The following is a 27,032-nucleotide window of genomic DNA, read 5'->3' as shown; positions in this document are numbered from 1 at the left end:
CAAAGCACAAAAAAATCTTGATACGAGCATTATGTATCCTTAGGGACCAGCTATAATTTATGGTCTGGGATAATCAAAATGTCGTCTTCCATCAGAAAACGCTTGTCTTCCATCCTGAAAATATCGCCCCACTAGAGTTAGCGATATTGTACTCACGCGACTCGTAATGGTATCAGCTTGGAGTTTGAGGAAGCCTCTTTCCCATTTGCAAAACAAATTCCCAGTAAATACTGGGCTGAAAAATATTGCATCCTTGACCAGAACATAATCGCATAGGCTACAGAAACTGCTCCCCACCCCCATGATGGCAATCGCGTACTTTTTCTCTCTCTCTCAAAAACGCTCTTTGCTATCAATTGAATACCGGGACAACACCACTTTACAAACATTGTACTCAATTGCTAAAGAGCAGACAGCAAATAAAGTTCCTGTGGAGAAATCAACTACCGAGGTATTTCTTGAGGCTTGTAATCAAACAAACTTTGGCAGTGACATACTTCGTGCTGAAATTGATGTATCTAAAACGGATACGGAGTATATTTAACAATTACCCATAAAATTAATGCTGAATAAACTACAGTGTTATCTTGGTCTAGAAATATGGGAATAAAAAAAATCTAATGAAACTCGTCTCAATAAACTTAACGATTGTCTCATAATTTTTCTTATTGTCCCAAACTCAACCGAAGATACTGTACTACCAAAAACACCTTTCTCGAGAGAGAATTTTGATGCACATTAGGTTTTATGGGACGATCATTGGGTTTGAGAAGGCTATAAGTCAAGCCTAGGGCTCTTAGAAAAGTATATATTGTATATATATCCAGCATATCTATAAAAGACAAATGCAAGCTCATATTTGGATATATATATTTGAATGAAAATAAGGATAACTTTTCAAAAAACCAAACCTTTTTTCAAAATTACACAACACTATTCATAACTGATCACAAGACTAATTGTACCAAAATATTTTTTATTTTTTACCCAACGAAAATGCAAAATTGTAAAATGTAACTCGCGCATTCAACATATATGAGAAATTTGTACATTGTATTGACCAATGCCTCATTGCTGAGCAACTCAATCCAAAATATTCGTTGTAGTCAGAACACTCTAGCAGTACAAAGAAAATGTTTCACGCAATATAGCAAAAAAAGTTAGGGAGATGTTTAAATTTAATGAAATAAAAGTAATAGATATATTTTGCAATACAACAGGAGATCAAACATGGTAGATTTGGGCTAAAAAAGAATACCATTCTCACAATACTCACGACATCCAGTAGTTTCTTTTTTCACGACTGACGAGTACACTCTCGAATAAATATATAAAAGAGATAGAAAAAGGCTTCGATCTTGAAAGCTAATTAGATGAAACTCTCAAAATTGAATAAAGCACATTCAAATGATGCATTTCAGATTGAGGATACATATTATAATCGGATAAGTATCATATTAAGCTCGGTGGGATTAGTGAATCTCGCATATTTATTAAGCTTAGAAACACACGGATATGCTCTACTTTTGTCTCAGACAATGAAAGTTTGAAATGTTCTGGTAGGGGTGCCAAGGCCATAGAAATAAGGCTGGAAATATGAAAAAGAGTACACATAGGCTTTGATATAAGCCAACCTATTATTATCATTAGCGATTTTTTTTTTACTTAAAAAGTCAACCAAATGCCTTTTAAACATCCGGAATACTACTCCAGATGCCATACAAGTATGGCGATTAAAAACGAGAAAGACTACAAGGTGTAGTTTCTGTCTGCCTGATCTTTTCAATTTCCTGATATTAACCCGATTAAGCACATTCGAGACTACTTGGGCAAGATAACGGGGTTGGGTAGGTACAGCTGGTCTAATATCCACCATGTTTACTATACTCTGAAAAGGAAATGGAGACATATTTTTTAGGAATACTTGAAATGTTTAATTTTTAAGCTTGGATAAAAGACATTAGGCGGTTTCACCAGTTCAGGATGCCTAACTGTTGGATATAGCGATATTTTAACTCGAAGAATTATTGGCTGTGACGAATTTACAAAAAATAAAAACTAAGCATCCAAGCATCTAAGAAAAAAAGAAAGGCTAGATTTTCTGATGTCTTGACTTGGCCAAAATTTACAGAAATTTTGTACTTTATGTAAAGTTGATGGGAAACTCCATATAAAAGCAAAGTCAAAAATAGAGCATAATTAATTTATGTAAGAGTAGCTACCTTAATATCAAATTAGAAAAGTATAACTTACTTGTGGAGAATTTGGGGATAGGCACTGTATTTATGGGTACTCTAATCAAGCATATTGTACATATGAATTTTGAAGTTATGAAAGAAAACATATCAGCCAAGGATCATTAATAGTACTCAATATCTTTTTTTAATAACGGTTATTATTGTATGGTGATGGCTTCTTAAATTAAAAACCAAGATAATGATAATTGAATATCCCCCTAAGCCTAACTGCTAGAAGTATCAAAGTTGTTAGTCCTTCAAATAAATCATATTAATTTTATTACCTTTGCCATCTTATTATTATTATTATTCAATTCTTATGATAAAAGGCTTGAAGAAGGTTTGCAAGCAATACAATGGCTATGCACTATTCTTCAAGATAAAGTATACACACCCACACATATTCTGAGTAAGTTTTTAGTGATATGTACACAAAATTCAGAACAATGAATATAAAACGCCAATACAGATAAAAGGAGCTAAATTTTATTTTGATGTATTTGCAGAATACTACCGAAATGATTAATACCTTTAGGCAGCTCTCCTTTATATCAATCAATCATTACATTTATCTGGCTGATTACGTACTATATTCTCATGTGTCAAGGTCACAGATGATATATAAAAGAAAAAGTCTATAAAAGACAGCACAATTGACAGGCAAGAATTTTAAACTCTAGATACCTTTGTTCTTTACTCTTGTAAGTAATCTATTAACTGACCTGCAGCATATATACTTATTCAATATCTTAGTATATCACTACAAATTGGCACTTTCAAAAGTACTGCCCAAACCTCATATCTCTGGTCCATTGTGGATTAGAAGACAATGAACGAAGCTACACCATTCCAAGTCCTTACTGTCAAGGCATCAATAAAGACAACAGGGTGGAATCCAGACCTCCTTAGACCTCTACAAGTCCTTGTCGCTAAAGTCCACACAATTGTCACCCACACTTTCACACTTATGAGATACATATTTCTTACCAAGTTATCACGCGATCCATTCTTCGATCTTGACAAATATATTACACAAGATATTTTTGCTAATGTCTTTTTGTTGCTGTTTGATCATAGCACTGCCTTCTATATAACAGAAATGACAAGGTAAAATTGTGAGCTTATTTATTGTCACGACTATGCCTATATTACTGTAATTATATCTATACTCTGCTTATTTTACGCAAATACCAAAATTCAAACCAGCCATCAATATTTAGTCCCCAAGTTTCGCCTTTCCTTCTATATTAACCAATCCAAAGCTAAAGAATGTCTAGGAAGCAACGTCAGTTCTGGATTTAGTTGACCTTCTGTATTAATGGTAAAAAACTGGTCTGTATCGTATAGCCATAGTCATGAACCAACCAATGGTGTAGTATTTAGATATCTACTTCGTAAGCATGAATTTGATCTTTGTTTGTTTGATACATTTAGTACCTCCAAGCACTATTTTTCGTGCTCCCACCTTTCCCTTCGAACCTTCAAACAAGTCGAAAACTCTCGCTAATATAGCCCCACCAAATGGCCAACTGTAACCTGTCATAGTCTTCTAAGGTGAATATTACAACTAGCCATCATTTTTTCTATTACTGATACTTTTTATAAATCCATACAGATTTACCAAATCAAAATTGTTTCGAGGACATGTCTTCGTTAGAGTTTGAGAATAATTTGTGAAATAGAGATCTTGCTGCTGCACTGAACTTCTGGTATATAATTAACCGACTTAAACATGGTACTTTTCCTAATAGATTTACCCGTACCATTAAAGTTGTAAGTGCTAGAAGACAAGCAGAAGAAGATCTCCAGGAGGGTCGTCGTTTGAGACAGACTGAATAGAATTCAAAGAAGATAAAAAACATTCCGTCCAGGTTACCGCTTAGGACCCACTCAAGCTACCACTGGTAAGCCATTATATTTGAAAAATTTACTATTTAGTTTTGTAATGGGTTGAAAAATCCAAGAAAGATATGTTTTGCTTTGACTGCAAAAAACATGGTGGAGTAGAAATTGATGCTTAATTAGAATTCAACTACAAGACACTTTAAACACCGTAAAACTTGCAACAATTCACTAAAATCGCCTATTTTTTCTTCTTCTTTAGGGTAATATACATACTACGAGTATACATACAACGAACATACGTACAATGGATATATACTTAAAATATTTACATTTAAGGGTAAAAGTAATTGCTTAGCATTACTAGTTACGCTATAATGGACTGACATACCACAAAACTCCTTGGCACCTTCAGCCTTTAGACTTTAATGTTATATTGCCTTTATCAAAGCAATGAATCAGGGGAGGATGTAGTTGACTGGCGGTACCCTTAAACAATAGAACGTGTAGCTTTTTTCTCTTTCCGTGCACTAATGTCGCACCTCTATCAACTACATAACTTGGCTATGTCAGTTTATTACAGTGTTGAATATGACAATAATGATGCATACATATTTATACATAACAATTAAAAACGAATTCTTTGAATTGGCTCACTATATTGACATTTTTATGTTTCCTAATATTTTTTTGTACTTAGACAGCGTAATATTAAGCAGTAGCAATCTATAAGAAATTGAAGCATATTAAAATGGTAAATATCCGTCCAGATAGTACTACATACCTTCAAAAGCCAAGATTTAATGATATGACAAATGGCGTAACCGTTGTAGTTTATCCAGCCTTGTGCAACTCTATGTATAAAAAAGTACACGCACCTTGGATATGGGGATGAAGCTTAGAAGATTCAAAGTATCTATGTTTTGTTCGATAGACTTTTTATCCAATACTTAAGAGTTTATTATCTTCAGGTTCAATGAATTCTCAAAGTTCCTATAAGTTTTTTTATAAAAAAAAAGGGTAAAATCTTTGAATTAGAGTATCAATGTGTAGCTTACAGTTTAGTCATCAAAGACGCGAGCTTATTACTTTCGATTTTCAGCTTTCCAAATTTGGAACCCAAATTGTGGAGTACTGTGTGAGTACAGGAGTAATCTCAAATTATATGCTTAGCATCACCTATACCGAGTTTTCCTCACTTTTAAGTTTAATTGAATTGTTTTTGTATATGCGTTCATTCATTTTTTTTCTATGTTTATTTAGAGATACCGAACTTCTTTTTTTAAGAGAGATATTGTAATGATTTCTCACAAAGACATATAGAGTGGTTTTGGATACTTTAAATCCTGTAAATGACTATTACAGTTGCTGTAACATATATGCCAAGGGTTTATGTAACATACATGCCAAGGGTTTATGTAACATCTTTTTACCAAGGTTACTGCCAAGTTTTAACAATTAAATCTAAAATGGTTTTCTTTAAAGGCTACTTAAAATTATGTGTGAAATTGGCCTTTTTGTGTTCCTCAAAGATGCTAACAATATATTTTTTTCTTTCTATATCTTTTTTGCAGTATCTAATTCATTTCTGTGTCGCATGAACATGAATTCTAAATTGATTCACAATGCAGAGTCGATCAGATAATTTTCAAACAATAGCTGGACACATTTCACTTTATTTTGATCTGTGCGTGGTACACAATCATGTTTTGCTTTCCCGGGTTTTCGCTCTCTAATTCCAACATTAGAATCAACTTTAGAATTATCATTAGCCTTTATCTTTTCTCCAATATAAATGCCTTTTATTTTGTTGTTTCCTTGAGATAATTTGAACAAATGATATTTATAAGATCCTAATGTTCCAAAGCTATACTTTTCTTTATACACTGTTATTTGAGTTTTCTTTTCTGGCTACAGAAATATTTAAAAATAGTTTCTTTTCTATCTTCATACAAAGTTGTACACTCTTTATGATATAGGTAATTAAAGAAGTAAATCTTGGGCGTAAACATTAGTATGCTTTACATAATCCAAAAAACGCCAGCCCTGGTGCAACAAGGCATCCTTGAAATACGACATCTGATTTGCCAAGATGGTGACATTTATTTTTAGGACTGGCGGCATTCACTTTTGAACAAGTGCGACATCAATTTGCAGCAGGTACGACTTCACTTTCCAGAAATAGTGTAATAGGTTGGTAGATGAAGAACGAGAGGCTTTCATTGTAACACATACACACATATCCATACCAACATCCACGTTTTGGACTTGGAGGTTTGCATGCATTCTTCTTCATATTTAACAGTAGACATCTGTCTACTTTCAACCGGCTACGAGCCACTTTGCTTATTGGCATTCCATAAAAACCTGTCTCTACAAAGACCCTAATGGCCTCCTCCCAAGCATTTGAAAGAGGAATTACCGAAGTTGATTCCTTGGTTGGAATCGGACTGGCCATCGTTGGCAATGTAAACAAACAATCCTTTTATTATTTTTGTTTCTCGTGATTCATGTCATTATTATATTGTTTTATTATACTTATAAACTTTTATTATTTCTTGTTCTTAATAGATCCTCATCTCCTTTGCACTCAATGTCCAAAAGTTAGCTGTAAGCCGTCCACCTTATTTCTCGATCAAAACTCATCTTTTTCATCAATAGCACAATCAGTTGTCGGTCGAAAAACTCGATAATACATCACCATGTTCTTCATGCACATCCTCTTCAATATCTGAGATAACCCCTAATACGCTCGAACAAGCCAATAGACATCATTCCCCTGAAATTCATACAGCAGTAATCAAAGACGACATGCATTACTTGTATTCCAAGACATGGTGGATAGGAATATTATTAATGATCTGCGGCGAGATTGGCAACTTTACTGGTAATAAATATTCAGGCAATTTGTATATATGTATACTGATTGTTTATTTATTTATTAATATTTTTTAATTTTAATTAGCATACGGGTTTGCGCCAGCATCAATTATTGCACCCTTGGGTACTACTACCCTGATTTCCAATGCGATGTTGGCACCTTTTTTGCTCAACGAGGCATTCAGAAAACGAGATTTTATGGGTATTCTACTTGCCATGGCAGGTGCAGCAGCTGTAGTCTTTAGTTCAAGAAGCAAAGAAACCAAGGTAAAGAAAGGATATATTTAAACTGTCATGGTTTATATGCTGTATATTTTACTTACATTTTTGGGGATTCTTTTCTATTTTTTTTTACTTTATATCATTTGGAACATACACCAACAAAAAAAAAGCTTACACCTGAACTGGTGACTGAAGCCTTGTTTCAGACGCGATCGTTAGTTTTTTATCTCCTTACAATCCTTTTAATTCTCGTACTCAGTCTTCTGTCCCCACGCCATGGCCAGAAGAATATTTTAATCGATCTTGGACTTGTAGCAGTCTATGGCGCTTACACTGTCCTTGCCACCAAAAGTCTTTCTTCTCTCCTTAATCTTACACTTTATCGTCTATTTACGTATGTTTTCTTTTTCTTTTTAAAAAATTGTGACATTTCAAAAACTAACTCTGAAAATTGAGTAGTTACACCATATCTTATGTCCTGATCATTGTTCTGGTATCATCAGCCATCATGCAAATTAAGTATCTTAGTAAAGCACTCCAACGTTTTGATTCTACAGCAGTTATCCCAACCCAATTTGTTCTGTTCACTATATCTGCTATTGTTGGCAGTGCTGTTATTTATCACGATTTTGATGATGAAGATTGTATGCATATAAGCTGGTAAGATTCTATATATATATTTTTAAAAGAAAAAATATATAATAGACATTGATCTGTAGTATCATAGCAATGATACAATTGTGTGACTCATCACAATAATAATTTTTTCATTTGAAATTTTACACAGGTTCCTAGTGGGTTGTTTCACTGAATTTATGGGTGTGTATCTCATTACATCTAATCGAAACCGGCCCAGTCCAGGAGTCCAGGAGTGGAAGTCGCCTGATATTAAGCACGATTTTGAACCAGTGGGCAAAATGAGTTTTTCTTCAGAAGCTATTAATGTACCCTGTAATGAACAAACGCCTCTTGTACCGCACAATTCATATGAACATTCTGTTAACTATGATGGACAGTGTCTAACGCCTACCCTGTCAAATCAGATCACGAATATCCGCCAAAACTCAATTTTCCCTGGTCTGTCTCTACATTCTCAATTAGCTAGTATGGGTGAAGAAAGCTAGAAAATTAAGAGAAAAAGAGAAAGAAACAAAAAGTATACCCTCTTATACATACACAGCACAACACACACACATATATATATATATATCTATATATATATCCATATTTAAATATCAACTTTTGACTTCATCAAAATATTCTTGTCCATTTTGTTCATCAAATAAAATAAAATAAAAAGAAATATACATGAAATTACAACCAAAGGAAGATTTGCTTATTTTATTGTTCTGTCCACTACTTTTATGTTAATGAAGAGAGCATTTAAGATCTGCTGACTTCACGGAAGTAGTTCTCGAGAGTACCCTTGTTGGGCAAGAACTTGACGTAGCAACCATCAGGTCTGAACTTGCCAGCGGCACGGGCCTCGACGTAGTCAGCGCGGGAGAGAGGAGTGAAACCCCACTTCTTGGAGATGATGATCTTCTGCTGACCAGGGAACTTGTACTTGCAACGTCTCAAGGCCTCGATGACAACGGGCTTCATGCTGTCCTTGGAGCGGACAGAGAAAATGATCTGGCCAATGTTGACACGGGCAACGAGACCGTTGGGCTTACCGAAAGCACCACGCATACCGGTTTGCAATCTATCGGCACCGGCACAGGACAACATCTTGTTGATACGGGTTACGTGGTAAGGGTGGACACGAATGCGCATGTGGAAGGAATCCTTTCCGGAGGTCTTGGCCATGTACTTGTTGCAGCAAATACGACCAGCTTCGAGAGCTTCAGCAGACAACTGCTCGTACTCGTTGGAAACCAAGTGAATGCAGAGGGGGAAGTCGTCGACGTGTGCCTTCTTGCGACCCAAGTCGTAGATTCTGAGCTTGGCATCGGGGACACCACGGCAGTATCTGCTCTTGGGGTAAGGCTTGTTCTTACAGTATCTGTAGCAGCGAGCGGGACGGCGACCCATTTTGATATTCCTGATAGAGTTAAAGTGAAAAGAGGATAAGTAAAAAGAAACTCGCAGTAAAAGCAAGAAGGAAATATGGAAAAAATATGTCGCAATAAAAAGGAGGATGGAAAAGGCTCCGCTCGAAGCAGAAAAGCAGAAAATTCGAGATGGAACGCTGCCATCTTAGTCATCAACAGGGTCATTTTTTTATAAAATTTTTAGTGTATGTAGCCGGCTAAAATGTATGCAGGAGCTCAAAATGTCTTCATTTTTTTCGCAGTTTAACCAGAAAGGTATTTGTATTGATAAGCAAATCAAAGAACTTGAAGAAATATGAAAGAAGAGATATTTGCACAGAAAGAAAAACATCTTAAAGAATATATATCAAGTATATGCGAGATCTCTCTTTCTTTTCTCCTGTTCTTTGATTTTCTTTATCTCTTATTTTCGGTGTGTTGACTTGTTGGTTGATTGGTGTTGGTTGTGGTTGTGGTGCTGATAGCAATATTTTCCCTGTTGCGTGTATTTTGGTGGAAGGTGGCTAATAGACGATACATCCATCCATCCAACCCATCCATCTTCCATTTCTTGCCATCCATCCCCTTTTTATATATTCCTGGACACCAAAATAATAAAGATATGGCATGAACTTACCAATAACAAAGTACGGAAGAAAGAGAAGGACCTTGAATTGGCTTGTCAATAGTGTTAAAGACAGGCTCGCCCGCCGTCAACTTCGGGTCTTTAAAAAGTTTAGCCACCAAGCAAATCCATTAACTGCATAACCCAAAGCAAATCCCTCATATACCATCAACAATACACAAGATCTGAGGCATAGCAAGTATATGAATACCATATCTTATTGAGTATTTGCTAGAAACAAAAAGTAAAGGCTGATTTGTAATATCGACAGATAGCTCTATCCGTTAGGACTATACACAACGGCTTGTTCCTTACCCGATTATAATGTACCTTTATTTATTTATATGTGTTATACTCAAATTACAAAGGATTAATAAGCGATTTATTATTAATCAGTACACACTATTTTGATTTTTGGTTTTTGACTTGGAAATGAGGCGGCTCTCATTATTCACTTTGATATTACTAATATGTTAGTATAATAAATAAGTAAGTTTACCATTATTATTACAAAGTACATTGAATAAAAATAAATAATAGCTTTCTAAAAGTGAAAAGCACAAGACCCTTCGTTAGGATTACAAACTGCAAACGTGCAAGTATTTTAAGTGCAGTGTTTTAATTAAGAATATACTTCATAAAACTGACCAATTGTGATAAATTAATTCTATTATAAAATAAGCTTTTTGAGTAAATTACTCATAAATGACAAAGGGAGGGAGTCAGATATCGATTTAAATATATTTGTATAAACTTCAAAGGGCATATATTACCAGCAGTATAAAACTTAATATATAGGATATATATAGGCCTTAAAATTAGATAAATTAATAAAAGTTATAACTAAATACTACACGTACCAGTTATTTTTATTGCCATTAATCCTATGAAACAGCAAGGCAGGTTTCGTTAGGACCCAAAAGGATATTAAACATTCGTATTTCTTGAGTTATCGCCATTACATTCTCTTTAAGAATATCGGCTCTTACAACTCTATGCTCAGTCTTGTAATAAGAATTCCGTTTGTGAAAAAATATCGATTTGTTGTGGGCTCTTACAACTATATGTAGAAAGTAATATTCTTGATCTCCTGATCAGTTATATCAGTCTAGTATCTATACATGTGCTGTCAGAAACGGTAACCTTATCGTTTTTAGTCTTACATAGCCAAAGTTCGTTATTTTCCATTGTAAGATAGCGGATCTATTTTGCTTTCTGTTGTCTTTTCCTTTTGCGTAAATCTCAAGATATTAGCAGGATTTCTTTTTTTACAAAGGCCACAACGACACTTTTGTTTTCTCCAAGCTCAGAAACTCCAATCAAGTTTACGAGATCACCTCTTGTAGTAAAATTCAGTCAAAGTAAATATGATTTCGAGTTTCTGAATATTCACAGCCAGCCCTCTAGTATCTACTTTGTCTCATGTGTATCAAGCTACTTTTGTTTCTTGTAAAGTTTTCAACAACAACAGAAAAAAAAAACTAACTTCATGCAGCTTCATTTTTGTTTAACTCGTCTGTAGTAGGATACTTCTTTTGCAAACTATACAAATTCAATTTATTACCATAGAATTTAACAGAGGCCCAGAACATAGACAAAAAGAATCTACCAATTATTTCATTTCGTCTTCAACCACAATATTAGTTATCAATTGACACCTGTTCTCTCATATAATAATATCATCATATTGAGCGACAGCGTATATATTCTCCATTTTTTGGATATACTGTAGTTTTATTCTGTGATAGTAACTAGTAACGAAGGTTGTTGTTGTTTGAACAAGGCTTTATGATTGAACCACGCGCTTGCATAACAAATTATAATCTTGCACTCTCAGTATCTTTTAAATTTCTCTAAAGAAATTGGAGATATAAATGACCAACAAAAAGAATGCGGCTCTTCGCACAGATGCTAAGAATGATCAGCAATAAATGTTAAAATTTAGGCTACTCTGTAGATGATGTAAGATTAGTTCTACATGGCCATTCGTGTAAATCGTTTGGAGATCGTGTGTGTGTGTTGGAATTATTATTTTTAAAATAATAATAATAAAATAAATAGTATGTGAAGTAGAGTGACGTAACTTTAGATGGGAATCTTTGGTTAGCTTATACATGTGAAGCCTTGGAAGAGGAGAAGAGACGCTCTTTAACATTTCTTTAAAAATATCAGAAACCAGGGCATGTTTGGGTGCACACCTGTAGATTGAACATTAAAAAGGTACAAAACATTTTTATATACACTTGTCTGGAATTCAATCCCAAACACATTCGATATTCAAAGATTGTCCAACTATAAGTTAAACCATTGTAAAGTAACTATCATCGCTAAGCAATTACAGCCTACTAATGTATCTATATGAATATAAAACAGCCAAAAATAAAATGAGTGAAGTATATTCAATTACTCATTAATGAACTTTAAACGACCAGTTCAAGTAGAGAAACATAAACATTAAACCCATCTAAATAAAAAACAAGCGCATTCTGTTGCCACCCGTTACCACAAAATTCATTTCTGCATACACTGCAGTATTCAATAGCAAACTTAAAGTGATATTCTAGATTACTCCTTTCTGTTAGTTTTTGAGTGACCTAAGCATACGTTTTAGAATTAAAAGGATTGTTAAAGGCTCCTAATATTCACATAACACTCAGCATGTCTTGTGCGTTTTCTTTAAAAGAAAAAAAAGTCTTCAAATGGGCTTAAGGTATTGTTTATGAAGAGACCACATAACTTAATGCCTTTGCTTTGAACGAATTTGCTGTTGTCATGGGCTTGTAGATAAGAATTAGTATCCATAACAGTCTAAATTCATGCGTTTTATAAAGAGCCTTTTGGGGCTTGGTGTACTTGAAATGCAATTCTTTATTAGTATTATTAGTAATCTTTTGCCCTAATCACTTAATCATTGTCACTCTACTAACAAAAATAGCATTTACGCAAGCTAAATGTTATATTGGGTAATGTTTCATAAAAATAAACATAAACATACATATAAGATAGTCTTTTTCTTTAAAAAAAAAATATCAATTATTCTTTACAAACAAGCTGCACTAATTTTTCCCTCAAAAAAACTTACGCACACGTATATATTTATTATTAATTTTTTTTTTACTGAATACGCAGTACTTGTTTTTAACTTTTCTTCTTTTTCTTCTTCTTTTTTTTTCTTATTCCTTTTTTTTTGAATCTATTATCCAATGGCTGAGTTAGACAACACTCATGTACAATGCACAGTTGAATCCTGCAAACAGCAAAGTATGAAGGCTTTGTTATTAAACGATCAAATACAAACGATGATAAGGAAACCCCATGTCCTTTTCTTCTTCTCCCCTTCTCTTTGGTAAATACTCATATTGCTTTGTTGAGAATATAGTTCCAAGAAATGACTTTCAATCGCACATGGTTAATCATCAGGCTGATCGAAACCAAATTCTATCTGAGCGGCCTGAGACATTAAACAACGCCGGGCTAAGTCCGAAAAAGGTATTCAGAGATCCATACTATACATACCCAAAGAAACTCCTTTATTTCTCGAAAATAAACAAAAGAATAAATAAATACATAAGCGAGCAAACACCCACACGTGTCATTTGCACTCATAGTAGTTCGTAGAGAGAGAAGCCTTGGGAAACTGCCAGAGAAGACGAGGAAAAAGAAGGATCTGTGGATATGCACGTGGATAAAAAACACGGTAGCATCAACCCCATTTCCAAGGCCCGTAATCGAATCAATAAAGATTTAGACTTGTGGAACAAACTCAATGCTTTACCAAAGTCTGTCAGAACTCCAGGTAAGTTATCTACTTTTTTTTTGAGCGTGGATAAAAGAGCTGATTTCAATGGTTATTGTGTGTGTGTGCATTGGTATATTAGGTGTCATTCCACGTCTGAAACCACAGTTTGTAAGCGTAAACAAGAAAATAAGTACAACGGCAGTGTATCTTTCCAGTAAATACACTGATCACATCTCTACTGGGTCTATGGATCTTGGCTGGGGGTGTGGATACAGAAATTGCCAGATGTTGATGAGCTTCCTTGAACGACAGCAAGAGGATAATGAACCTGTAATTAAACATGTTATCCACATCTCTGGATTACAGATATTATTAGAAGAAGCATGGCGACAAGGTGAATTTATTTGTGTATTATCTAAATAGATTTAAATATCGAACATCGTGCTTATTTTCTTGTGTTTGAATTAATTGGAAGGCTTTGATCTTCCAGGAGCATCGCAGTTGGATCATCATGTATACGGAACAGAAAAATGGATCGGTGCAACCGATGTCTACACAATGTTGGTTTATCTTGGTATCCGCTGCACTATTATTGATTTCCACAGACCCTCTGGCCTCAACAATGCTCATGATGCACTTTTTGACTGGATTCAGGGATATTTTGAAAACGCAATTAAAAAACCAGAAAGCAGCAAACCAGTACAGGATGCTACATCTTCTACATCTTCCTCGACTATCTTTTATCTGACCGACCAGCCACCTCTTTACCTCCAACATTCAGGACATAGTAGAACCGTAATTGGAATTGAGATGCTCAAAGACGGTCACCGCAACCTGATTATGTTTGATCCTGGACGGCGTATGTTACGCTCAAACCGGAAAGGACAGATTCATTCTAGTATGCCTATAGAAGATCTCACCAGAGATTCTCTTGAATCTGGGTCGCCAGAGCCAAGCTGCGGAGGGTCTAGCAACGAATCAGGTTCACAGTCAGATGTAGATCCTCGGACAGACTTAGAAAATATCACATCAAACGCCGGTAGTAATAATAATTGCAGTGCCGGCAATAACACCAGAGTCTTGTCGAACTATTCGCCTGTTATTCCTGATGGCTTACTGCGGCCAGTTCGAGTGGACTCCAAGACGATTGCTAAAAACAGGCAGTATCAGCTTTTAGTCTTGGGAGAAGTGGTCGATGATCGACCTATTGGAGGTACGATACGTTGGAGCGGAGAAAAGGGCTACTTGCTGACAGAAAGAGAACGAGAGGTGATGAAAAAGGTTACAAGCATAAGGGCATTATAAACAAATGGGATAAACCCACGGAAATAATAGCATTCCCCATCGCCAACAAGACAAAAAAAAGAAGAAGAGGCAGAAGCAGAAGAAGAAAGTACGTGTAAATACAAACTCTTTGTAAAACAAAGGGTCATTTAGAATCCAAGATCCCTCCCCCTCCTCCTTTTTTTATTAGCTCTGTGTGCATGTGCGTGTGTGCGTGTGTGCGTGTGTGCGTGTGTGCGTGTGTGCGTGTGTGCGTGTGTGCATGTGTGCGTGTGTGCGTGTGTGCGTGTGTGCGTGTGTGCGTGTGTGCGTGTGTGCGCGCGTGCGTGTACGTGTATGTGTACTTGCGCATGTATATATGTTTGCGCGTTCCAAATAGTATTTTAGACTACTAGGGTGGTGAACTGTCATGGTCCATTGAGGGTCATGATGTATATACGTATTTTGGCTTTCATTTATTTATTCATTTACTTTTTCTCCAAAATAATAATAATAATAATAATAATTGTTTATTGCAAATCTCAAGTTGAGTATTTCACACTCTTACATTCACTGTATAATGATAATAGTAATAGTAATAGTAATAATAATAATACTATTGTTTTCTTTAAATTACTGCTTTTTGATATTGGTATGTCGGCAAACGCTTTGTAGCTGCCGACAAATATGTTTATTGTCTATAGTAATGCACCTTTTGGGAATCGACGACGTGCAGAAGTATCAACCGGATACTCCAATATTACGTTTTCCATCCCTAAAGAAGGCTGTTTAGAATAACCTAAAATGCAATAAAAAAATGTTCCTTGTTGACTTTTACCAACAAACATGCTGTGACTATTTGGTGAAAAAGCGAGGCCAGTGATGGGCGTATCTACTCCAGAGCTTCCTACTCGGATTGTTTCCTGAGCATTAAATGTCCTCGCGTCGATAATGTTGATGTGCGATACATGCTAAAACAAAATGATAATAATGATAATAGGTTGGTTAATTATCACTCAAATGGATATACAAGTCAGAAAAAGAATTGCATATTATGTTATTGTGTAAAGGGTGGTTATTGCTGTTGTTTTTGACGTTGCTTTTGGTATACATACCTCGGTAAATGCCAGTAGATCAATTGCACCCGATTGAGTAAACTTGACACAGCGAGCAGCTCCCTTTGTGATAGAACTCTGAGTATGATTATTCTGATATTAGCTTTTTTATTGTCTTTTTTTGTGGGCTACCTTCAATGGGTTCTGTCTTACATTACCGCCTCCGAACCTATAAAGAGGATCCCTACTCCTTATATCCCACACATGAACTGTACCATCCTGACTTGCTACTGCAAACTTTTCTGACGAGTGATTCCACGCAACCGAGAAGTTTGCATCTCTAGCAGCTACACACACACACACACACACACACACACACACACACACAAAGAGTACAGTAAAAAGACGGAAAGGGAACGGATAAACGGAAACAAGAATGAAAATAAGAAAAAGAAAAAGAAAAAGCAAAGAAGAAGAAGTAGGACAGTTTGTTTAAGATCAAAAGGATAAAAATATAATAAATGAAGAAAATAAGATAAATAAAGACTTTACCCGCCATAGTCGACACCGGTTCAAATGTACCGGCTGCAGTTATTGAAAACAAGTGGACCTTGTTGTCGTCTCCCACTACAATCATCTTAGTTTCATCTGGACTTATGGAGGCTACACACATTGAATAACAATATTAGCATTCTACATTGTCAAAAAAACAACCTTGTCGTTTTACTGTGATTAACGGCTGTCCTAAAGTCAATAGTTTGCAATAGTTGGAGTTCGGGTACGGAAAATACACGCACAGACGCATCGTTATTGGACACCAATAGACGCAGTTGTCCATTGAGATTGGAAAATGCTAAACCATTATTGATTGTTTTGCTTGGAGTTGTTGTGATGGTGCTAGAGGTTGATCAGAAAGTAAACAATTAAAATGTCTAATTTCACAACAAATATACCCAAAAAATAATTACACTTCGTTTTCAGTATTGATATCCCTGAGTGTCAATTCTCCTCGTTGTCCTCCAGATGCCCAGTATCCATTACTAAATATATGAAAGTATTATTATACAAAAACACACGCGTGGGCATATATATATAAGAGTCTTTGCTTTTTGGTTCCAAAAATCAAATAAAGATATATCTTACCCGATAGTCATACAAGTGGGAGCGTATCCAACATCTTTAACAAGGTAGCTGGAACTTCGTGTTCGGAAGTTGTACTAAAGAGTAGGGTCATTCACATTTTGTTTGGTGCCGTGTTGATCATTTGCATCCAATAAACTCTCTTACTCGAAAAATATCCCGCCCAGTTGGTACAATCAACTCATCTTTTTTGTCCTGACGTGCTATAATAAGATCACGTAATTGCCTGCATAATATACAATTTAATGTCTGTTAGGAAAGCATAAATTTTGCCTTTTTATTGTGCTTTATTGTGCTATGTTGTGCTATGTTGTGCTATGTTGTGCTGTACCAGTGATGAATCGTAACTTTCTGTTCATGTACGCATGGTTCTGGTATGATATACTCTGTTCCGTCACTAGTAAAAAGAAAATCAATGATAAAGTCAGATAAAGATATCGTGGTGTATATGCATTTGATTTTTGTGTTTTCTTTTTATTACCTTGATATACAGGCAGTTTCAACTAGGGTCATCTTGTATAAATATGAGGCTCGAAAGAAAAAGAAGCTAAAGTCAGGCAAGCTCAAAGTTTCTTTAATAGTAAATTGGCTTTTTATCTCGATGTCCAGAAATATTCATCATAATGACTGTTTTAAAATATGCCAGAGACATCCCGCCTCTGCGTATATTCCTGATTTATCTTCCGTGATGCTATCCCACCCGAGTTATTGTATTCATGACCATAGTAATCGCCCTCACACAGGCTTAATTTTTTTTTCTCTTCTTTTTAAAGAAAAATTGGCGATAGGTCTATGATTATCTCCTATGAGCGGGCTTGATACTCCCAACTTCATTTATATAATTCGATAGTATCAGTATATTTCTACAAATATATATATATATATGCACATGCATATTGCTGCCTATACATATATACATATATATGTGTCCGTGTATTTGTATTTGTATATATGTATCTATAAAAAACAGCTCTTATTAACCAATAAGTCAAGAACAAATCAGAAGAGGAGGCATGGGAAAAATGTGTTTTACAATATAGTTTTCTCAAACTTGGTAGCAGGATTTGATATTTACACATTTCTTTTTTCTCCACATTGATCCACATACAAATGTTTACCTACAAAGTGATCGGAGACATTGAAGATCAATGAAGACTCGGGCAAGTAAATTCGGTTAGGAGAATATGTGTAGAATCTAATATCTATATCTCTTTCTAAATATACATAGAGTGTGTATGTGCACTTTAGATATTATGCACTAAACCGTTGTCTGCATTAAGCCTATATAACTACCAATAAATCGGGAAAACACAGCATATAATAAACTCACAGCAATTCAAAACATATCAAAACATGAGATTCATAAAAAAAAACTCCAATATATTATAATATTCTATCTTGTTTCTTTTAGATGATATTCACCCTTGAATAAGCTTAAATAAATTGTTGCTATAACTTCCTTGATTTCTATTGGTGAAATAGAGAAATATACTATAGAAATTTTATTTTGGATATGGATTAATAAATTGAAGAACAAGAGATATATTCGTAAAAGTGAAGGTGGAAAAGAAAAAAGAAGACCATGTTTGTCCCTGAAACGAGTGGCTATTTGTACACCTTTCACAGAAAAAAAGCCAAGATGCCTATATGTCTTTATATATTGTAACCCTCAAAATGAATATTTATTTATTTTTTACGAAGAATATACTCCCAATTACCTTTATATATCCTTTCCCTTTGGGTTATGTACTTTGTACAAAAGACCAATTTCAATTAACTAGTTTATTACAAGCACTTTTACTGGATCTATTAAGTCAAGGCTTTTGCATTCGATTAATAGAAAAATAAATAAATAAATCAACAAGGGGATTAAACAATGTGTGTGAAATTAACTTTGTATTTTAAAATACTGCCGAAAGAACGTATGTGAATAATTCATTGCTTACATATTGAAAAAAAAGATATGTGGTTTGCTACAAACAAATGTAAATCTTGTAACTTATCGGGATAATTGTCTAGTAGAGCCCTAAATACATCCTTACATCCGCACATACACTCTTATTTTATTGTTGTTGTTCAAGAGGTTTAAATGTTTTACCCTTGTCATAGTTATTAGAAAAGATAAACTACTTTGACAGTCAAGTATATCATTCGCCGAGAGTCATTTCTTCTTTTTCAGTGCAATATTTGACTAACAAAAAAAAACTTATTCCTCGCAAAAAAAATAAAAACTAATTCTTTCTTTTTTTGTTAAAAAAAAAGGATGGTATTTCTTGTCATTATTTTTAAAGCTATACAGGTGTTTCAAATATCAAGAATCTAAAAGACTTGCTGGATTAAAGACATGTTGGAATTACACAAACAAATATAAGCTACAAACAAATATTATGTGGGCTAACAAGTATATTAAAGAAATACACCAAATGTCTTTTTATTGGGATTCATTCATTTTTTTTTAAAAAAAAAGCTATTTACAGCTATCAAAAATAAGATATATTGAATACTATTGATATATTCATAAAAGCAACTATGAGAAATTAGCTTATCCCTTTCCACCAAAGTCTCTTGCAACAAGGTGTGTTCTTGAATAATTTCTAGTTATTCTTCTTTGAATCATCGGCAGTAATAGATCTATTTGGGAACCAAGGAATAAATCGGTTTACAGATTGCTGATACTCTTTGTAATCCGGGTACTTTTCAGCAGATATATACTGTGATTCAATAAATAAGGTATTAGTTCCACCCACAAAAGTACTACTACTGTTTACTATTGAACATCACACTACCTCTGTAAGAAAAGTACTTCCTTGGAAGAGCAACGTCAAAGTAAATGCACCGACTACTGTCCAATTTAGATAGGACCCAACCACTTCAGTCAAACCCGCCTGTCGAATGGTTGCAACAGAGAAAAGATAGATAGTCCACCACATGCTCATCTCTGCAAAAAAATTGGGATGTCTGCTGTACTTCCACAGACCAGATTCTGACAAAAATCCACGCTTGTAGTCACCAGACAACTTTGATTTATCTACGTAATCAAGGACAGCGTGCTTTCGTGTCTGGAAGAGAAATTGTTGGTCATCCGCGATCACTTCAAACAACAATAGAGACAGGTGAAGAGTAATAGCAGCAAAATCAATATTTGTCAGCCCAATGTTATCTTTTGATAGACCAGATAAGTTGGTGAGGTAAAGAGGAGTGACTATCAAAGCCAACAAGAGATCCTGAAAGGGGGCAATCACGGTAAGGTTGAGAATAGCCATAGCCAAAGGACCAATCTTTTCAGCGATGTAAGGGTAACGGTAGTCCTGACCCTTCCACTCATACCCTCCCTTTCTACATATCCGATATTTATTTTCGTCAGCATTTTCTTGTGGGAGCGTGTTAAAATAGTTTGTATTGTAATCTACCTTGCAAAATTATATGTAAGACGTGCTCCCCATATGGTAATAAGCAAAGAAGCGACTAAAAGTCGCGGATGAAATGAACCTCTGTTTAGGTAATCATGCAAGGCAAAGTGCCAGGCATATAGAGCTGGTAAGATGGACCATGATTTGTCTATAATGCACAACGATGAGTATGAAATGTATTATTATCGTTTACCAGACAAAATCACTCACCAACTTGACTATAATTCTTTGTCAGTTCTGACACAATATAATGAATATATGCAAATACCCCCGATACCACTAGTAAGATAACAAGTGGATCTGTAGTTCGGTAATACTCGAGTAATAAATCGGGGTTTTCCAAGCAACTCTTGACTGTCTCACAAATAGTTCCACGGTGAAAAGCATTAATGGCAGATTGAGCATTGCTTAGCAAGATTGACTGTACGTGATCCCAACTAAAGCGATGAAGAGAGTCAACATTATTCAATAGCCATTCGTATCCAACTTTGGTAGTCATGATGTAAAAGAGTTCATTCCATTTCACTCTCTTTTTTTCCCTGTGCTTTATGCCAATATTCTCGTGACTGTTCCGATCGATTCAGACAACGGCGATCGAGCCAAATTCGATCTTTTAAAGAGGAACCCAAAGAGAGAACATTTGACAAACTGCTAAAAAACCCACGATGTTTTCTATTAAAGCTCCTCAGTTATTTAAATTTATTATTTATAGAATAATATATATATATATATATTTATTGATTGATTTAAAGAGCTGTAATATCAAAAAGGTGAATCGAGTTTGTGTGTGTTGATTTATCCAATAGAAAATATTTTATATCACATATCGAATATTTAATACAGTAGATAAATAAGGACTGGATAGGATAAATTGATCAAAACTCAAACCCCAGAATTATAAGCTGCTTTGTAAAGCCAGTTGCCAGTGTTTGAGCATCACCTATAGGTGCAATTATGAAAGACAAAAAATAGTCAACTATATAATAGGGGGGTTTACACAGTCCTATATGCCTAAAATTTCGATAAAGCAGTGTAAACTGATTAAGATAGCCTTGAGTATTATAGATTTGATCAAAGTCCCCAGAAGTATGTTAGACTTCTGTAATCTAGTCTTAAGGTAGCTAGCATTATGCAGATTGATTATTTTGTTTATTTTTTTACTGCTTTAATCAGAATAATAACCACATTATTTATATTTTATCCTAATATATCACACTGCTAAAGCAACTTGTCAATGACAGTGGCCGTGTAAGTGCGTGAGCATACTTCACCGGGACTATCTATCCACCGACAGCTATTACAGAAAAACCAGCCAAAGAAGAAAGCTTTTAAAGAATATAAAAATCACTAAATTTAGATATTTTGACTATGGCTAGACTTTTAGTATAAGACTCAAGTACAACATAATTCATTTGATCTATTTTGGACATATGTTCCTTTTTGTATTTCTATCCAGATATACATTTAAAGTAAATTTCTTTCAATTACGTTCAAGTTGTATTATTATTGATGTTTCTTTATCTTACTTTAAAGGTTTTGGAATACACACTTTACACCATGAAAAATATATATCATTATTCCAGTTTGATAAAGAAAACGCTTCTTTGTGGTTCAATTTTTGAATTGTATAACAAAACTAATCTCTGAAAGTGTCCAAATGTTTATAAATCTTATCGATTCAGTAATATTTGGTGAAAATTACACTATGGTAACAATAATAATAATATGTATTTCTTATCAAACAAATATTTGTTGAAACAGAAAAATGGATAATATTAAAAGTGAAGAATAAGGAATAAAAGAAAAAAAGTAATAATTGAATATATAGACTTTTGTGCAAGTTGAATATGTTTTTATTTACTATGTAATAATAAGGCTGTTCTGTTATGTTATGTACACAAGGGTTGTATTTACAAGGGAATAATAATAGTAATATATATATATATATGTATGTATGTATGTATGTATGTTTGTATGTTTGTTTGTGTTTATATGAAAACTCCCGGTTTTGATCTTAGGCGGTAGGTGTCGCAGCCCATCCGAAAGATCGCTTGATAGCTTCTTGCCATCCTCCGTACATGCTTTGACGCTTCTTATCAGTGACTTGGGAGGTAAACAAAGTATGATTTTCGGCATTGACTTTGTCAAGATCTTCGATGGATTTCCAAACTCCTGCTGCAAACCCTGCAGCGATTGCAGCTCCAAGGGCAGTTGTTTCACACATCTTTGGACGGTCTACTTCGATACCGAGAACATTTGCTTGGATCTGCATACAAAGGTCTGAGTTGGACATGCCTCCGTCTACCTTGAGCGACCGCAGAGGTTTTCCGGATTCCTTGTCCATAGCTTCAAGGATAGCACGAGATTGATAACAGACAGACTCTAGAGTGGCGCGCGCAAGGTGTTCTCTCTTTGTGTACTGCGTCAGGCCGCATATGGTTCCGCGTGCATCGGAGCGCCAGTAGGGGGCAAACAATCCAGCAAATGCAGTGACAAAGTATACACCACTAGTATCATTTACTGCAGCTGCAAGCTCGTTTACTTCTTTGGCACCTGACACGATGCCAAGATTGTCACGTAGCCAGTTTATAGAAGAGCCAGCGACCGCAACTGATCCTTCGAGTGCGTATTGGGGTTTGCTGCTTCCAAACTGGTACGCAACCGTAGGAAGAAGACCGTTTTTAGAGAATACAGGAGAGTCACCATTGTTGAAGAGCATAAAGCAGCCTGTGCCATAAGTGTTTTTAGCATCGCCGACCTGGAAACATTTCTGACCGACAAGAGCACTTTGCTGGTCTCCTAAGCAACCAGATATTGGGATTCCTTTGAGAGAACCATCGCTGATGAGACCGAGTTCTTGTGAAGAGGACGAGATCTTGGGGAGTTGCATGCCCTGTAGTCCAAAAAAGCTATTGATTTAAAAGAAATAATAAAATACGTGTTAGATGCATTGTTTGTAAAAATATTTTATGGTTAATACTATTATTTACCTTAGTGCTTCGTCGCTCCACTGTAGGGTGTGAATATCCATTAACATTGTCCGACTTGCATTTGTTGGGTCTGTAACGATTACACCGCCATCGAGACCACCTGTGAGATGCTATAAAAAAATAAAGATAGGGAAAAAAAAGATAAGTTTCGATGTTTAGAATATTGATACACAAATTTTGTAATGGTGCAACAAGGAGGAAGCGGGGAAGTTGGGGAGGGGTTTACTTACATAAATTAACCATGTATCAACTGTACTAAACTGGAGTCGGCTTTGGTCCAATGCCTCGGCAACAGCCGAAACGTTGTCGATCATCCACTTCATTTTAACGGCCGAAAAGTATGTTGCCAGGGGGAGCCCGCAGATAGATTGGAGGGCATTTAGTCCTTTTTCAGATTTAGCAGCCAATTCTTTGACTGTGTCTGTTGTACGATTGTCACTCCAAACAATGGCTGGATATAGAGGCTGGCCAGTGAGAGTATCCCAGGCAATGGTAGTTTCACGCTGGTTGGTTATTCCAATACATTGGATATCTGATGCATCGTAACCCATAATGGACATTTTTCTGATGGTGTGTTCGACACAAGCCCTAGCTGAATCTAGAAGTTCGTATGGATCATGTTCAACCCATCTACAAAAAGATATATATAAAAGTTAAACGTATGCAATAAACGAGAATTATGATAGTAATGGTTTGGTTATTTACCCTGGAGCTGAATAGTGTTGTTCGAATTCCATTTGATGGTATGTGACTATAGCTCCTTGTTCATCAAAGACGACGAATCGTGTAGAGGTAGTTCCTTGGTCAATGGCTCCAATGAATTTAGGCATGGTAGATTTGTATTATTGTTATTAAATAAGAAAAAAAAGTAAAAAAAAAAGAAACAAAAAGAAAAAGGCAATATTTTTAACAGAATCCAGAATTGAGATGCAGGGTATTTATAGTTTTTTTTTTTAATTTTTTTAATTTTTAATTTTCAATTTTTTTTTCACTTACTTTTTCTAATTCCCCATAGCAACTGCAAGGTAGTACAAAGCTTGAAACCAAGATGATTCACATGAGCATGTCAGAATTGGGTCTACGCTCAGTTTCGGCTTACACCATGTTTTACGATTGGTGCAGAATCATAAGATAATCCCCGCATTATAAAGAGGGAAATAAAGGTAGAAGACAAAGGCAAACAAAGAAGCAAAAGAGAATTTAGACACATAGAAAGTGTACTTGGATTTCGAGAAATTATAAGAAGCCTTATGTACAATCAAAAGGGAAGATCTGCACCTTTATTTTATTTTTAAACAAAAAAAGGTGGCCAAAGTAAGCTTAGATTGTACTATCAAATCCAATTCTTTTTTTTTAAAAAAAAAATAAACAAATAAAAGGCGCAAAATAATTAAGCTAGATGGTTGCCTAGAAACAAATAATACTACCCCTTTAATAAAAGTAAATTCTTATATATTAATTTGTATGTCTTATTAACCTTGGGTCATACACACACATGTTATACATTTACTATCTCTATTTTCTTCTCTTCTTTTCTATCTATCGATAATACGACTTTCTAAATTTGTGATGACGCATATATATATACAATTGAATTCCTTATTATTATCATTGGGGGCTAGGCTAATTTCAATTCAATATGCTGGTTTCTGAAACAGCCAAAAACAGAAAAGAAACCCACATCGACACTTGATGTACATTGATCATTCTAATTGTAAAATAATAATAGTATAACAAATAAATTAAAGCTTGGCTTCTACTATAAAAAAAAGTTATTCTTTGCATCCTTAGATCAAAAGACAATCCCTACAAAATAATGTAGGGTTAACTGCATGTAACGTCATGACACACCAAGTACTAGGAAGAAGCGCTTTCAATCGATGCTAATAGGCTACCAATCACAACCAACAAATCAGTTCTTTTCATGACTCCCTTGTGAGGCTCCGCTTGGGGGTTTCTGAGAGGTAAAAAATAAAGTAAAAAAATAAAGTAAAAAAATAAAACAAAAATAAAACAAGAAAAAATAATGTGTTTTCCAAGTTAGCCAAGAGACTAATATTATCCTTGGCTAACTGGGAAGAACTATTAGCAAGCATTGATCAGATTGCCGTGGTCTTGGATTTGTTGCCATCACTTTCGGAGGAGAAAAAGCCCAGTTCTTGGACAAAATATTGCCCCGACCGTAAAATAAAGACGACTTACATCACATTGACAGCAACTTACCGAATACGCTTTTTGTGATAGTACCAAAAAGCGAAATATGCAAATCTAGTTTAAAGTACTTCCCCTAATCTGTAAACTGATTCCAAGCCTATTCTTTTTTAACTGTCTAGCTGTAGATAAGAGATCTCTCGGTTTAGTTAATCTTGATCAATTAAAAGCCAAATCTTCGTTATTTTGACAGAGGAAATTAATAAGTCTAATCAATTGAGTAGGTTCTAGGCATATTTTTCAAGTAATCATTATGTATACAATAGTGGGCTCATATTACAGCAACAAAAAAAAAGAACCCCTTGGAATACTCTTTATTTCTTTTTTTTTAGCGGCAATTGATTTTTTTCTGCCTTTTACTCACCCTAGAAATGACAGGAGAACCCTAAAAGAACTCTGACTTATTCTAAATACTTCGATCCGTATTTCCATTGAAAGACTAATGGTGTGGATCATTCACAGCCAGATTTTTAGCGGGGATTTATATGAGCTATTAACACAGTCTAGTAATGACGAGAATAGATCAAAGCGCTCTGGAGAAACGTTCAACGGTGCAAGAAGGAAAAAAAAAAGTTAAAAGACCGGAATTCCTTGACAGGGAAACAGTCCTTTGTGACGTTGATGTTTTCTACACTGATTTACAATCCGCACGGCAAACAACAAACAAGCAAGGCACTAGCATTCTACCTTTTAGGTCAGTACACTCAGGTCCACCATGTCCATGCTCAGACAATTGTGGTCGTCGGCAGTATCCCGGCTGGTTCCTTCAACCACAAACATCACACAGAACACAACCATTAGCCGTTTCACCGCAGCCCGCCCTAGCATGCTCGGTGCTAACACTGGTAGTTTCTTGAGCTCAAGGTAGGCTCAATAAACAATTAAAACACATAAGAGTTCACCCGCAAATGGACTTTTATATGTACTTATTTATTTATATAAACAACACCATTTGCAACAATACCACTGACATATATTACCTATCACACCTAAGCTTCGGTCTCCCTCGCTCTCCTTTCGCCGCCAGTCCTTTTGCAGCAACACAAATGCGTTTTGTAACTTACGGAAACACCTATCAGCCCTCAAACCTCGTTCGCAAAAGACGCCATGGATTCTTGTCCCGTGTAGCAACAAAGAACGGACGTCGAGTTTTGGCCAGACGCAGATTGAAGGGAAGAAAGTTCTTGACCCATTAAAATATACTTTACCTCCTTTATCTTTCTCAATTAGTTCTGTAAATTCTGTCATGCCAAAAAAAGCAAAAGAGGAAAAAGAGGAAGAAGAAGAAGAAAAATATTTTTGTTAATTTTATATAAATACATGCATATATATAATAGAAGAAGAAGAAAAGAAGAAAATCTAGATGAATACAAAGAATTACTATT

General features: G+C 35.2%; 9 protein-coding genes across 9 annotated transcripts; 4 read left to right on the top strand and 5 right to left on the bottom strand.

The window, feature by feature from the left end:
* Positions 1-665: 665 nt before the first annotated feature.
* Positions 666-1,909, bottom strand: PHYBLDRAFT_167357 (hypothetical protein; the record flags this gene model as incomplete). The annotated part of the gene is made up of 4 exons (XM_018435630.1): positions 666-832; positions 988-1,116; positions 1,512-1,634; positions 1,666-1,909. 4 exons carry the CDS (start codon positions 1,907-1,909, stop codon positions 666-668), a joined length of 663 nt encoding a protein of 220 aa, XP_018293073.1.
* Positions 1,910-3,066: 1,157 nt separating this feature from the next.
* Positions 3,067-4,076, top strand: PHYBLDRAFT_144386 (hypothetical protein; the record flags this gene model as incomplete). Its single annotated transcript, XM_018431208.1, has 4 exons — positions 3,067-3,344; positions 3,585-3,607; positions 3,672-3,768; positions 3,920-4,076. The coding sequence occupies 4 exons, from the start codon at positions 3,067-3,069 to the stop codon at positions 4,074-4,076; spliced, it is 555 nt and encodes a 184-aa protein (XP_018293072.1).
* A 2,390-nt stretch (positions 4,077-6,466) lies between these two features.
* PHYBLDRAFT_167355 (hypothetical protein) lies at positions 6,467-8,305 on the top strand (the record flags this gene model as incomplete). Its single annotated transcript, XM_018435629.1, has 7 exons — positions 6,467-6,547; positions 6,651-6,689; positions 6,741-6,966; positions 7,045-7,226; positions 7,352-7,575; positions 7,641-7,841; positions 7,969-8,305. 7 exons carry the CDS (start codon positions 6,467-6,469, stop codon positions 8,303-8,305), a joined length of 1,290 nt encoding a protein of 429 aa, XP_018293071.1.
* A 120-nt stretch (positions 8,306-8,425) lies between these two features.
* On the bottom strand, positions 8,426-9,877 carry PHYBLDRAFT_133035 (hypothetical protein). The gene is made up of 2 exons (XM_018429544.1): positions 9,852-9,877; positions 8,426-9,225 (listed from the first exon to the last, which is right to left on the bottom strand). Exon 2 carries the CDS (start codon positions 9,213-9,215, stop codon positions 8,565-8,567), a length of 651 nt encoding a protein of 216 aa, XP_018293070.1. The 5' UTR covers positions 9,216-9,225; positions 9,852-9,877; the 3' UTR covers positions 8,426-8,564.
* Positions 9,878-13,064: 3,187 nt separating this feature from the next.
* On the top strand, positions 13,065-14,883 carry PHYBLDRAFT_144382 (hypothetical protein; the record flags this gene model as incomplete). Its single annotated transcript, XM_018431207.1, has 5 exons — positions 13,065-13,100; positions 13,212-13,328; positions 13,458-13,635; positions 13,718-13,972; positions 14,054-14,883. The coding sequence occupies 5 exons, from the start codon at positions 13,065-13,067 to the stop codon at positions 14,881-14,883; spliced, it is 1,416 nt and encodes a 471-aa protein (XP_018293069.1).
* A 656-nt stretch (positions 14,884-15,539) lies between these two features.
* Positions 15,540-17,549, bottom strand: PHYBLDRAFT_144381 (hypothetical protein; the record flags this gene model as incomplete). The annotated part of the gene is made up of 11 exons (XM_018431206.1): positions 15,540-15,616; positions 15,680-15,812; positions 15,957-16,034; positions 16,110-16,243; positions 16,449-16,559; positions 16,624-16,793; positions 16,865-16,936; positions 17,040-17,113; positions 17,184-17,262; positions 17,368-17,433; positions 17,518-17,549. 11 exons carry the CDS (start codon positions 17,547-17,549, stop codon positions 15,540-15,542), a joined length of 1,026 nt encoding a protein of 341 aa, XP_018293068.1.
* Positions 17,550-19,439: 1,890 nt separating this feature from the next.
* PHYBLDRAFT_133033 (hypothetical protein) lies at positions 19,440-20,948 on the bottom strand (the record flags this gene model as incomplete). The annotated part of the gene is made up of 4 exons (XM_018429543.1): positions 19,440-19,747; positions 19,823-20,372; positions 20,447-20,594; positions 20,657-20,948. The coding sequence occupies 4 exons, from the start codon at positions 20,943-20,945 to the stop codon at positions 19,631-19,633; spliced, it is 1,104 nt and encodes a 367-aa protein (XP_018293067.1). The 3' UTR covers positions 19,440-19,630.
* A 1,334-nt stretch (positions 20,949-22,282) lies between these two features.
* On the bottom strand, positions 22,283-24,306 carry PHYBLDRAFT_133030 (hypothetical protein). The gene is made up of 4 exons (XM_018429542.1): positions 24,142-24,306; positions 23,667-24,066; positions 23,437-23,546; positions 22,283-23,355 (listed from the first exon to the last, which is right to left on the bottom strand). Exons 1-4 carry the CDS (start codon positions 24,264-24,266, stop codon positions 22,461-22,463), a joined length of 1,530 nt encoding a protein of 509 aa, XP_018293066.1. The 5' UTR covers positions 24,267-24,306; the 3' UTR covers positions 22,283-22,460.
* A 2,056-nt stretch (positions 24,307-26,362) lies between these two features.
* On the top strand, positions 26,363-26,843 carry PHYBLDRAFT_144378 (hypothetical protein; the record flags this gene model as incomplete). Its single annotated transcript, XM_018431205.1, has 2 exons — positions 26,363-26,511; positions 26,642-26,843. The coding sequence occupies 2 exons, from the start codon at positions 26,363-26,365 to the stop codon at positions 26,841-26,843; spliced, it is 351 nt and encodes a 116-aa protein (XP_018293065.1).
* Between the last annotated feature and the right edge of the window lie 189 nt (positions 26,844-27,032).

This window comes from Phycomyces blakesleeanus (genome assembly GCF_001638985.1).
Source record: "Phycomyces blakesleeanus NRRL 1555(-) unplaced genomic scaffold PHYBLscaffold_8, whole genome shotgun sequence".
Taxonomy (NCBI): domain Eukaryota; kingdom Fungi; phylum Mucoromycota; class Mucoromycetes; order Mucorales; family Phycomycetaceae; genus Phycomyces; species Phycomyces blakesleeanus.
This window is presented reverse-complemented; position numbering and strand designations above follow the sequence as displayed.